At 28.9% G+C, this 12213-nt stretch overlaps 2 protein-coding genes across 2 annotated transcripts; one reads left to right on the top strand and one right to left on the bottom strand.

Moving 5' to 3' along the window:
• Positions 1–272: 272 nt before the first annotated feature.
• LOC145741617 (fanconi-associated nuclease 1-like) lies at positions 273–4754 on the bottom strand. Its single transcript, XM_082559229.1, has 13 exons — positions 4053–4754; positions 3746–3922; positions 3403–3569; positions 3132–3250; positions 2780–2922; positions 2484–2624; positions 2302–2393; positions 1960–2149; positions 1654–1775; positions 1344–1467; positions 946–1146; positions 618–740; positions 273–401 (listed from the first exon to the last, which is right to left on the bottom strand). The coding sequence occupies exons 1-13, from the start codon at positions 4752–4754 to the stop codon at positions 273–275; spliced, it is 2430 nt and encodes an 809-aa protein (XP_082415355.1).
• Positions 4755–5585: 831 nt separating this feature from the next.
• LOC145741625 (metabotropic glutamate receptor 3-like) lies at positions 5586–12203 on the top strand. The gene is made up of 21 exons (XM_082559241.1): positions 5586–6017; positions 6113–6231; positions 6396–6579; positions 6794–6864; positions 7168–7237; positions 7444–7572; positions 7829–7990; positions 8100–8190; positions 8322–8619; positions 8794–8941; positions 9042–9128; positions 9200–9358; positions 9663–9796; positions 9971–10133; positions 10228–10391; positions 10466–10585; positions 10679–10907; positions 10986–11046; positions 11111–11193; positions 11319–11485; positions 11555–12203. The coding sequence occupies exons 1-21, from the start codon at positions 5586–5588 to the stop codon at positions 12201–12203; spliced, it is 3720 nt and encodes a 1239-aa protein (XP_082415367.1).
• Positions 12204–12213: the final 10 nt, after the last annotated feature.

Below are 12213 nucleotides of genomic sequence, written 5' to 3' on the forward strand. Positions count from 1 at the left end.
TTTGGTTTGCTTAGGGTTAAATTAACAAGAAACCTGAAAATTAATAAAAAAATACCACAAATCCTAACAATTCTTTTTAGTTAAAAATATATATTTCAATAGATATTTTAAGTACAACTTTAACATAGTTTTCTTAATAAAACAGACTCTGGTACTATGCTTTTAACCTTAGATATTACCAAAAAATACCAACACCATAAAAATTTATAAATAATACCTTTATTTTAATTGGTCAATATTGAATACAGAAGTAGGTGCGATTAAATAATTATTTAAATCTGACGACTTCCTCCAGCAACAACTCGACAAACTTCAACATTTGCTCCAATGTTCATTAAATAATCCATCCACATTTTCTGGTTGTTGGAAAGTCTATCGCCGGGTCCTTTCACCTCAACTAACTAATAAAAGTAGATTCAAAACTTAATTTAAAAATATGCTTTCGTAAGCCTATTCAGTGCTATAAGTTAAAAGTCTGTGTACAAGTTTAAAATATTATTTTTGTACAGTAAGCTTTAAAAGTTTATTCATAAGTTTTTAATTTGTTTACTTCACAAATGCTACATTAACATTTTTAGTGGAAAAAACTAATAAACAGAAGATATTGCTTATATTACCTTATATTCTGTATTATTCCAAACAATAAGGTCAGGCAAACCACTTCTGGTATGTCGAAAATCTTTCACCATTCTTGTTAAAATTTGGGACAATATAGGACCACCCATACACCTGGCAAGATCCTGTAAAAATCAAACATTATTGAGTACCCCAAAAAAAAGATTAAAAAAAATGGAAAAGTATTATTTACAACTTTTTTTTATTTTTTTGGTAACTACTTCTAGTTTAGTCTAGCCTACTTTACCTTTTTCCACATTGTGTTTTAAGTTCCCTAGAAAATGTTTAAGTTTCCCAACATAAAATAAATTGTTTGGTATTACAACTTACCACTGCATCTCCTACAGACTTAAATAAACCCCAATTCATTCCAGTGCAGGAGATCTCAAAATTGTCCTCCCAAGTTTTTGTGATTTTGTCAACCACATTAAAATTATCTGATTCCCATTCTTTTATGTCATTCAGTCGTTGATCAATTTTTTCTTTACGATTTAAGTAAAAATCATCAGAATAAAGGTCAAGTGGATGTGACTTAAATAAAAAAAAATTATTTTTAATTTTTGCTTCAATACAACAAACATGTAATTAATTTATACCTACAAATAAAAATAAATGCTTAGAAGCACAAATTAGTGGTACAAAATTTGGACTAAATTACAAAAAATAATTTTTAAATAATAAACCCTCTTTAAAAAGTTCCTTAAAAACATTTTTTTTAAAGTTTCTACCTGATATTGGGATCTAAACACATCAGATACACCACTCATAAATATAATATCCCACATCAACAAACACAAATAACTAGCAAATGTCCCCCCTTCACCATGTATACCTTCATTGTAACTTGTATTTCTAAAATAAAAGAAAAATTGATAATTTAATTTTATATGAGCATTAAAAGATTCTGATAGATATTGGTAAAAAGTTATGCAGGTTGTGTAAAAAACGACTATGTTTTGCACTAATATTGTCATTTATATCTAAAACCACTTAAAAAACACTTGTAACTATTCTGGTAAACACAACTTTATCAATTACTTATAATGGTCCAATGCAAGTTCCTCAACAGAGCAGAGCAACATACTTTCATCAACTTGTCTCATAAACCTTGCTGCACCACTCTGCATCCTTTTGGGTAATAATCTCCCTGTTATTTCGACCTTATATACATAAATCAAATATTTAACCAGCTATTAAAAAATAGTTTATATTTATATAGTTGTTTGCATTTAAAAAACCAAGAAATAATTTAAAATTAAATAAGGGGATTAAGTCAAATTTAAATGTTTAGGACAGATAGGTGTATTTTTACACTAAAAAGAAAACTAAAATAACCACATCTACCGCGGGTGGTGTTTTGTAGGGTGGATCAATTGCCGTTTTAGTGATTTTAGACAATCTTTCTTTTAGTGCTAAAATATGACCAACTCGAACATTTTTATTATTCATGTAAGTCTTAGCAAATTTTAAAGATAAATCAGGTTGGCGTAAATGTTGGTCTAAAATTAAGGTTAATCTTTCAGCCCAGTGTCCTCTAAATATAAAAAAATAATAAATTAATTTATTACTCTATAATAATAATTTTTAAACAAAATGTAAAAAATCAAATTTATACAAAATTAAATTTGATTTTTGTATAAACTATGTAAGCTAACATAATGAATGGTTGTGAAATTTTAACATTACTTTTTAGACACACAAAAGTCTTCCTGTTCCAAAAGTTCCTGCAGCAAAGTTGAGGCTAAATTATAATCCTTTAATCTTTGTAACACCTCAACCTAGATGTTAGATAAAAAGAGGTAATAAATTTTATTATTAAAAAGTAAACCCATCACATCTTTAAAATATTAAGAAAAAATGTTACTTACCTTTAAAGATTTAATTTTTGTATACACTGCAGGAGAGGAATAAGAACGCAAGAATGAAGGTAAATTTAAAGAAGATTTCTTGATATCTTTATTTAATTCTTGACAGCGTAATTCAGCTTGACCTGATATTTCTATAACTTGCTAAACCATAAAAAAACATTTATACATCAATTTAAAAAAAAATTTAAACATATATTTAAGTAAAATTTAGAAGGTTTTATATTATCAATAGAGCTAAAAAAATATAAGTTGCTTTAAAAATGATATTTTTTGAATGATTTTGTTTGATTTCTTACTTTCCAATCAGATACTTCACATGCTCCCATCATGTCAGATAAATAATGATGAGCCACCTCATATTCAAGCAATTCTTCTCTGTTTCCAAATATTTGTGTTTTGCAATCTACAGTGTATGTTGGGTAGGTCACCATACCCATACCTGAAAAAGAAAATTATTACAAAGTCTAAAATTATGGTGTCAGAGTATTTTAAATTTTCTTTGATTTTATAATTAATACTAAAAATAAGTTTAATAATAGTATAAACTACTAAATAACATCTGTTAAATACCTATAACATATCCATTTCCTTAAGTTTATTGTTGTTCTAGTCTTAAAAGTGTTTATACCAATTGTAGTAACTAAGTACCTGTCATAACCATTGTTGATAGTTGTTGATGTCTTCCAAAAGTCGATTGATTGTACCCCAACATAGAATAATCTGTGTCACTTTCTGTACCTTTTGTTATATCAAACACTAACAATAACCTGCAAATTAAATTAATAAAACAAAAACAATAAAAATTGATGTAATAAAAAATTAACCCCACAATACCAAATAGACTATTTTTTTATATAGAGGCTTACTGTTCTAGAAATGACATTGATTAAGCAATAATTAAAGTTCTGGGCCATTTTACCTATTAAAAACCTTTTTAGGAATTAATGAAATTTTGTAACAGGGGCCCAACAATTTGAGTGCTCTTTTTATCACAAGATTTTTCATATTTCCACCACTTAAAATTCCTTTTTGTTTTTTACACATCAACATAATTTCGGATTGCAAAGTTGGCTTGTTAGAACTTTTCTGTAATACAAAAAATGATCACTTGTATATATATATATAAAATAACTTACAATTACAATAGAGCAATAGTCTTTTTTTGTATTCAGAAAGTTTTATAAAAAGTTAGCATGCTTAAATGTGTTTATTTTAGTAAAAAATACTTATATTTGGAATTGCAATACAAAAATTATTTTTACCGATAGTTGAAAAGACTTTGCCAATGATTTTAAATGTGGAGCACTTAATAAAGATAATATTAAGGAAAGCGGTAGATCGTTGTTTTTATTTGTCAGGTCATTGCATAAAATAAATTCCAACTCAGTTAATTGCTTAAAAATATCAGTTAAATCCTCTGCGATTTTTGGATATGAAATCTAATAAAAAAAAAAAAACAAGATTCAACCCAAGGCTAAATATAAAAAACATTTAAAAAATAATCTAAAAAAACTTTTTTTTAACTTTTAAATATTTAAAAAAAATATTAATTATTAAATTCTTTTTCACCTTAGTAGCAGGAAGCCAAGTCCTTTTTCTGTTATACAATCTCACATACAACATTTGACATTTCTGAGATAAGTTTAAGAATAAGTTGATCCATTGCATATCTTCACCCTCAAATAAAACAACATCATTTGGATTGTTTAAAACTGTTTCAATAATGCTTAAAAAGTTTTGCAAAAAATATGGGACAGTATTTTCACTATTTTCAGATTTTTCAATGTTATTTTGGTCTGGTTCCACATTTATTGGTGATATTTGAATTGGTTTATTTGCAAGTGCATCAGTTGTATTGGTTGCACTTATCTTTTGATTGGGTTTTTTTTTATTTAACTTTGATTCTTTTAAAACGTTTTTATTTTTGATTTCATCATTCTTTAATTCACTATTTTCTGCATTTTTAGTTAGTTTTCTTTTTTGGAAGTTAGGTAAATTGTTTTTAGTTGTTTCTTTTTTAACAACATTCTTTTTTGGTGTATTTTCGCTTTTATTCGATTTAGTTGCTTTAATATTACATTTTTTCGAACTTTCAATAACAAAATCTTCTTCAGAATCGGAAGATATTTCGATAACAACGTCAGAAATCGACTGATTTTTCTTTATTACGTTTGAAGGTTTATTATTATTTTCCGTGCTTTTAGTTTTAACCAAGCTTCGCTTCTTTTTCGTGTTTGTATTTCCAAAATAATTGTCTAACGTTCGCTTCATTGTAAATTAAATTTTTGACGTTTGTGTATTTCACGTGGTAAAAGAAATATTTTGTTTATGTCGTTCCGCATGAAATCTGTGTTAAAAATGAATAATAATTTTTATCCTCATTTCAAATGCCTCTTTTTAAATTTTACGTGACAAAAAAATCCTTTTTATGGTATTTATGTAAGTGTCAAATACTAAAAATTGCGTTTACGAGTCGTTGTAAAGTTCTACACTCACAAAAGTGTCTAATCGTATCTCATCGTTTTTTTTAGAAAATAGTTACGTAATAGTGATTTTTTTCTTTAAATTACGTATATTATATTGCTTGAAATTTATTTTTTACAAGACTTTAATTTAACAAAGAGTATAAATTTCTGTAATTCGATAAAAAACACGCAATTTTTTGAAGTTTAGTGTACCAAACTGTGTCCACATAATAATATAACTGTGTACAACAATTCTTTAGCTGTGTTCTGTGATGTAATTTTTTGATAAAACTAAACTTTAAAAACTTGGAAATCGGTGTGTTTGAGCGATGTAACCAGCTATGTGTTTACGCGGTTTAATGACACGAACAAATAAGTCGTAAAGTCCTGTTTTGTTGGAACAGAAGACTGCTTAAAATTCTGGTGTTCGTACGGATTTAAGAATTATTACTATTTAAACATTATAAAAGGTAGACTGTAAGGTTTTAAAATTTTACCATTAAGCATGGCTATTATTAGATTTAAATGTCAATGTAATTGAATAGAATAAAATATTAAATAATAAAATATTATATAAATTATTTTTTCGTTAGAAAATATGTGAAGTTATAAAAAGGAGATTTAGTTAACGAAAACTATGAAACTGTTTCTATTTTTAATGTTTATTATTATACTTAAAACGAACAACGCAGTAAAGCAAAAGCAAACTAAAAACTTTAACCGCTGGACACCGAAAGTGGATTATCTCAATATAAAAGAAGAAGATATCCAAGTATCAAAAGTTGATAAAAATTTTATTGAATCGTCAAACTTTCATGGCAAAAACTTTCCGCCAAGCTGGGTAGAGGACGTATGTGATGACGTGGATCCATCAGATGTAATATGTAGTGGTTTGTTTCAGCGATATCACCAAGAATACTCTATAGAAGGTGATATAATGTTAGCAGGTTTGTTTCCAATACATCAGGGCGACGGTTGTTTAGATCTTGAAGACATGGGATCAATACAAAGAATGGAAGCAATGGCATACAGTGTTAAAATGTTTAATTCTTGGCCTTCGTTTATGAAGGTAATTTTCAGTTTCTTAAAGTATCATATATGTTTCAACTTCCATCAATTTTAGTTGTTTTGGTTGGCTGTTTTCAAATATAAAACTGTTTTTAGAACTTTACACTTGGCTTTCGTATATTTGATACCTGCAACTCCCAATCCGTTGCCTTATCAAGAACATTATCTGTCCTTCCACATTGCACAAACTGCACACATTATCCTATCTGCTTTCCGTAATAAATTCGTAATTTTTACTAAATATTAAAACTATTCAAATAGGTACCTAAATTTTAAGAATATTAAATTACACACCCTGCTATAGATTAAGTTTTTTTAATGTGTGTATATCGACAAAAATTATCTTTTTATAAATTCATTAATTTCCATTAAACTTAAGGGAATGTCCAGTCATCGTATCTGGTATAGTCGGCCCCGAATCAAGTTCAAACACTTTACTTGCTGCTCATGCAGCCAATCTTGCTCTTACTCCTATAATTAGTCACTTTGCTACCTCGCTTGAGCTTAAAGACCCTGCTATTTTCCCTACTTTGTATACAACTGTACCTTCTGACGACTATCAGGTTTTATAAATTTAAATGTTTCTTAAAAAATAAAATATAAAACTTAAGGAAACTAACAAATTTTTTTAACTTATTATATTTAATTCAGTTAACATAAATTAAACCAAATTTAATTAAGATCCTTGTTAATGTGGATTTTACGTGTAAAAAGATAAATTATAAGTAGTATATTAGCCTATAACAATTATGAAAAGGTTGTAATATTTTATTTAAGATTTCTGCTATGTTAGATGTATTGGAACACTTTGGCTGGACTTATTTCTCGTTTGTGCACACAGACGACAGGTAATCTAAAACTTGACAAGTATTACCCACTAATATTTTGAACAACCACTAGGCAAATATTGATAACGTTATTAATATTCTATTTATTGGACATGCGTTTACTTAGCAGATTAAGTAGTCGTTCGACGTAGATGTGGCAAATCAATTTAAGTTATTCAATTAAAATCAATAAAATTTTTAACACTGATTTTTTGCGTATGTAAGTTAACTTTGGCCTACACAATATTTATTAACCCGCAAAATACAGCAGAAAATATTTTAAATTTATTTAAATATTGTCATTATAATTTTTTCTTATTTTAGATATGGCAAAGATGCGTTAGATTACATTCAAAACAAAATTGTTGACATGTGCTTAGCTGCGATTATTCAGGTATTGCTATCCCTAAGCTATCCAAACCCATCAAAACCAAATGCAAAAATACTGATGAATTTACTTGATTAAATTCTATTTTTAATAAATGATATTTTCCATAAATAGATTTAAAGCTATAGCATACTTCTTATGTTAAAAAATAACTATGATTAACCCAACTAAAATACATTTATGTGAAATTAATTAATATTATATTTAAATAGGTATCCAATACTGGTAGTAATAGTTCGTACAACCAAGTTATAGAAAAACTGTTGGAATATAAAGAACAAAGTGATGCAAATGTTGTGATCGTATTTACAGACGGAAATTCAGCAAACAAACTATTCAAGGTAATCAATCCATGACTCATTTATTTTTATAATAAAGCCTTTATTATTCATTTCCTAGAAGGTATGCTTTAAAATGATTAAAACTGTTTTTTAACCCTTTGCCAAACTATTAACTTTATGTAAATACCACTCTTAAACTTAAAGGGTTACCAACACTCTAAGAAAGGTGTATGTAAAATAAAATGAAATATTTTTGACCAAAATTCCTAAAAATAATTTACTAAGTTTAAATTGAGTCACCTTTGTTCTATTTTAGGCTGTGGAAAGATACGGGGCAATAGGTGAATTTGTATGGATAGGTAGTGAGGGATGGGGTGTTAGTATGAACGATATTTCGTCAATGTTACATGTTGCACAAGGTGCGGTCACTTTTACGCCACATACAGAGATTAACGAAGATTTTGATGAATACTTTCAGGTATAAAGTGTTTATAAGGCCAGTAAAAAGACAAACATTTGAATGTTGGATTAAATTGTAGATTAAAGCGATGAGTTTTTAATTATTTAATTTTTTTAAATATACTTAGGAACTTCCAATCAATCACACACAAAATCCTTGGTGGGCAGATATTTGGAGAGAGCATTTTGGTTGTTCTTGGGCCTTAAACATAACCAAAAGTAAGTAGGTCAAACATAAAATTTCAGATAAAATTTTAAAAACATTTTCAAAACTAAAATAAATTAATATAGAAGTACTTTAACTCTAGACACAGTAATTTCAATTTGAAATTTAGATTAACTATTTACAGATGAAACCTGTTTTCAATATTCACACATCAACATCAGCAATGGATATGTACCAGATTCTACAGTGTCATTAGTAATAGATGCAGTCACAGCATTTGCTTATTCTATCAGTGATTATGTTAATAATACAGACGATAGTTTATTATACGATGAAAACGGAAAGGTGAGAGTCCCGCCCTGGAAGTTGTGGGAACACATTCAAAAAAATTTCTTTCCTGAATCTTCCGCAAAACAATTTTTATCTCTTGGCGACTCGGTAGCAAGATATGATATTAGTAATCTGCAGTTTGTTAATGGAAGGTAAGAAAAAAAAGCGATATTTATGCTTTCTTTTATAAACACTTTTATAATTATAATCAAAGGTAAATTAATACTTTTAAATGTTTTAACTTAATCTGTTTTTATTCTTTTATGAAATGTGAATAGAAAACAATAACCAAAAAACTATTTCTTTTAACAATTTCTTTTTTACAGCTACAAATATGTTAGTGTTGGAAACTGGCATTCAAATGGAACCACAGTACACCAGAGATTAAATCTCAACGAATCCTTAATCCAATGGCCTGGTTATAAAGAGATAACACCATCATCTTATTGCTCCAAATATTGTCAAGATGGTGAAGTAAGATAACATTTAATGGGTTTTATTTATATGATACAACAAGTGGTTAAAATTTACAAATGTGTGCGTGATTTAAGATAAATCTATAAATAAAATTAAGGTGCGAGTCTTGTTAAAAATTTCTTGCTGTTGGGATTGCCAAAAATGTACGGACGATGCAATTGTCGTTAACAAAACAAGATGTCACGTAAGAAAAATACTTCCCAAACAGTCATACCATTTAAATAAAAAAATTCTACTAGTTTTTTATTGTTAAAGGTATGCGACGATTTTTATTGGCCAAACGATGATTTTTCTCAATGTAAGGAACTGGAATTACAGTACCTTAAATGGTATGCGCCAGAGGTTATTATCCTTGTTACGTTGGCGAGTCTTGTATTGTTTATGGCGGTCCTGACATCAATATATTTGATCTGGGTAGGTAAACATTATAAATTCTGAAATTTACTAGAAACGAACGCACAAAAGGGCGTTATACATGTGACATACGCACATAAATATTGGTTTTTAATTAGAATTACAATACATTGTAAATAGAGCTAATATATGAGGTGTGTTATCATAAGTGTATTACACAATACGTGAACCGCAAAACATCATTACATAATAAGACGCCAAACCACTTTAAAGGAAATTTAAAGTGTGTTAAACCCAGTTCTAAGAAATTGCATCGTGTGTATTTAATATAACACTTTAATTTGTCTATTACATATTTACACAGCATCGGAATGAACGCTTGGTCAAAGCAAGCGGAAAAGAGTTAATGAGTGTGATTATGGTTGGTGTTATTTTTCAAGCTTCGATGGTGTTTTTCATTTTGGCCAAACCACGGCCTTACACATGTTTTATGTACAGGTATGTTCAATATTTAAATAAGACCACACAAAAAATGTCAAAGATATTGACAAATCATTATATTGTAATAAGAAGTAAGTTGCATATTTGTTAACCTTTAACTCACTTTTCTCCTAATCAAAAATCTTAAACTTACCTTTAATCTTAAATAAATATTTTTTCTTTCGTATCAAGGTTCATGTTTGGCCTTGATCTAACTGTTTCGTACTCAGCAATAGTTGTCAAATCCAACCGAATATACAGAATATTCAATAAAGGTTTAAAATCACCTAAAGCGCCTTTGTGGATCAAAACTTACCAACAACTTTTGACAGTTTCAGTAATGATTTTATTTCAGGTAAAAATTATTTGAAATTACAAAAAGTAAATACTGTTTATGTAAAGAAAAATAACATCTTTTAAGTAATTTATAAATATTGTTTTTAACAAAGGTGGCAATAGTTACATCTTTGTGTATTTTCTATCCACCACAAGTTTCAAAGATCCAGCCAAGTCCTGGAGTTGCTGAAATCACTTGTGCTGTCAAGGACGAAATCACAGTTTTATTACCATTGGCTTATAATCTTCTTCTAATCATGCCGTGTATATATTACAGGTAAACATTTATTCTGGTAAAGCACTTTAGTATAACTTAGTTTACGACATATTTATTTTATTTTTTGTTTCTAGTTTCAAGACTCGATCACTTCCAGCAAATTTTAACGAATCTCGATTTATTGCTTTTACAGTGTGTACAACCTTAGTTGTGTGGGTGGCGTTTATTCCAATATACCTCACAGTTGGAACAAGGTAATAATGCATTACTAAATAAGTTATAAAATATAGTTGTTATTCCAAGGATGTAACCTTCATTTGATTGTAACATTTTAATATTCGTTCTAGTGGTAGTGCCTCATCAGCAATCCACATGGAAATATTATCAATAGTTGAATTAATGAGTTCGTTCAACACCCTGGCATGTTTGTTTTTTCCAAAGTTGTATGCTCTTATGTGTGTACCAAGCGAATCTTGGAACGCGACTTCTTGGTACAAAAAGACAAGCAACTTGCCAGTCAGGTGTAGGAACTGCGGCTATAACTCAATGAAGCCAACAGGAGCAAGATCGCCAATGGTTAGACAATAGTTTACTGTTTCACTCAGTATTGTACTAGGATTTTTGTATCTTTTTACATACTAAGTTTTATTTTAGGTTGTGCCACTGCCAAGACGATCAATGTCGGTCATTGCACGTGGAGATGTAGCAAACTTAGGTAAATACAAAAAGTTAACCTTTTTATAATCATTTATTTAACCCGTATTTTTATGTATTTTTAGTTAAATCAAGACGACGGACGTCAAGTCTAGGCGGCCTTGCAAAATCTAAAGAAAATGTACCTGAGAACACCTATCCACATCAGGTTAAATCTCTAAACGTTTTATAATCTCATTTTAAAAGTTATGAATTATTTATATATAATTAAAAATTCAGGAAGACATTATATATCATCATACGACAAATCTTTTAAAAGAATTTATATTTCAGATTCTGATAAACGGACGTTCCAATGACTTGCAACTTCGACCACTATCTTTAAGCGTACCTGATCTCCAATTGGTTGAAATCGAACCAAAGCCACCTTCAGTAAAACGAAGTAAAACTGATTTTTTTAGAAGATCAAAACGTGGAGAAAAGAAAAAATCGGTTGAAATGTAGGCTATGTTATAAACTTTTTTTTCACATAGGCTACGATATAAAAAAATATATTATTTTTATTTTAGAAACGTAACCGATGACAACAATACACTAAAACTTGAAGAAAACGGAAAAACAACAACGAACCAAAAGCCATCAAGTATCAAACGAAGAAGAAAATCTTCAATTAATCCCATAGATCAAGTAATTAAATGGGGAAGTTCTCTTGAAATACCGTATATCGACTCGCCTCGACTGTCGCCTAAGATGAATCACTCTAGCAAAGGGCGAGTTAGGCTTGAACCTTTAACGTTTGATAACGAAGGTAATCACCACCCAAACCAAATACCTGGATCTCCAGAGAGGCATCTTACAAAAGATCCATTGACAACTGGAATTTTAAAAGAAAAGACAATGGAGAAATTAAAAAACGGAATTTTAAAGGAAAAGACTAGCGATACGCTTAGAAAAAATCGAAATCAAAAGGAAAAAACAAGTGATAGTCTAAGAATTCCAAATCAGAGAGAGAAAACAACTGACAATTTAAATAAAACCTTTTTCGAAACGAATTCAAATGTAGTAGGAAATGGTTTGCATGTTGAAAGAGAGAAAACGATGGATATAAAACGAGAAGGTTCTTATTTAACTGTTCCTAGAGAAAATTCTTTTCCAGATATCCCAAGAGCAAGGGTGGTGACTTATTCAATGGCCACATATAAAAACCCAAAAAAGTAAAAATTTAGGG

Source organism: Corella eumyota, chromosome 1 (assembly GCF_963082875.1).
Source record: "Corella eumyota chromosome 1, kaCorEumy4.1, whole genome shotgun sequence".
NCBI classification, from domain to species: Eukaryota; Metazoa; Chordata; class Ascidiacea; order Phlebobranchia; family Corellidae; genus Corella; species Corella eumyota.

Bases quoted from the DNA above. Each gene is read 5' to 3' on its own strand.
- LOC145741617 (XM_082559229.1), bottom strand. From the start codon at position 4,754: ATGAAGCGAACGTTAGACAATTATTTTGGAAATACAAACACGAAAAAG. The intron at 1,147-1,343 runs GTAGAAACTTTA...TTTTTATTTAAG, and splicing joins TGTTTAGATCCCAATATCAG to TCACATCCACTTGACCTTTA. The intron at 402-617 runs GTAATATAAGCA...TACTTTTATTAG, and splicing joins GGAATAATACAGAATATAAG to TTAGTTGAGGTGAAAGGACC.
- LOC145741625 (XM_082559241.1), top strand. From the start codon at position 5,586: ATGAAACTGTTTCTATTTTTAATGTTTATTATTATACTTAAAACGAAC. The intron at 6,580-6,793 runs GTTTTATAAATT...ATTTTATTTAAG, and splicing joins TACCTTCTGACGACTATCAG to ATTTCTGCTATGTTAGATGT. The intron at 9,129-9,199 runs GTAAGAAAAATA...TTATTGTTAAAG, and splicing joins TTAACAAAACAAGATGTCAC to GTATGCGACGATTTTTATTG.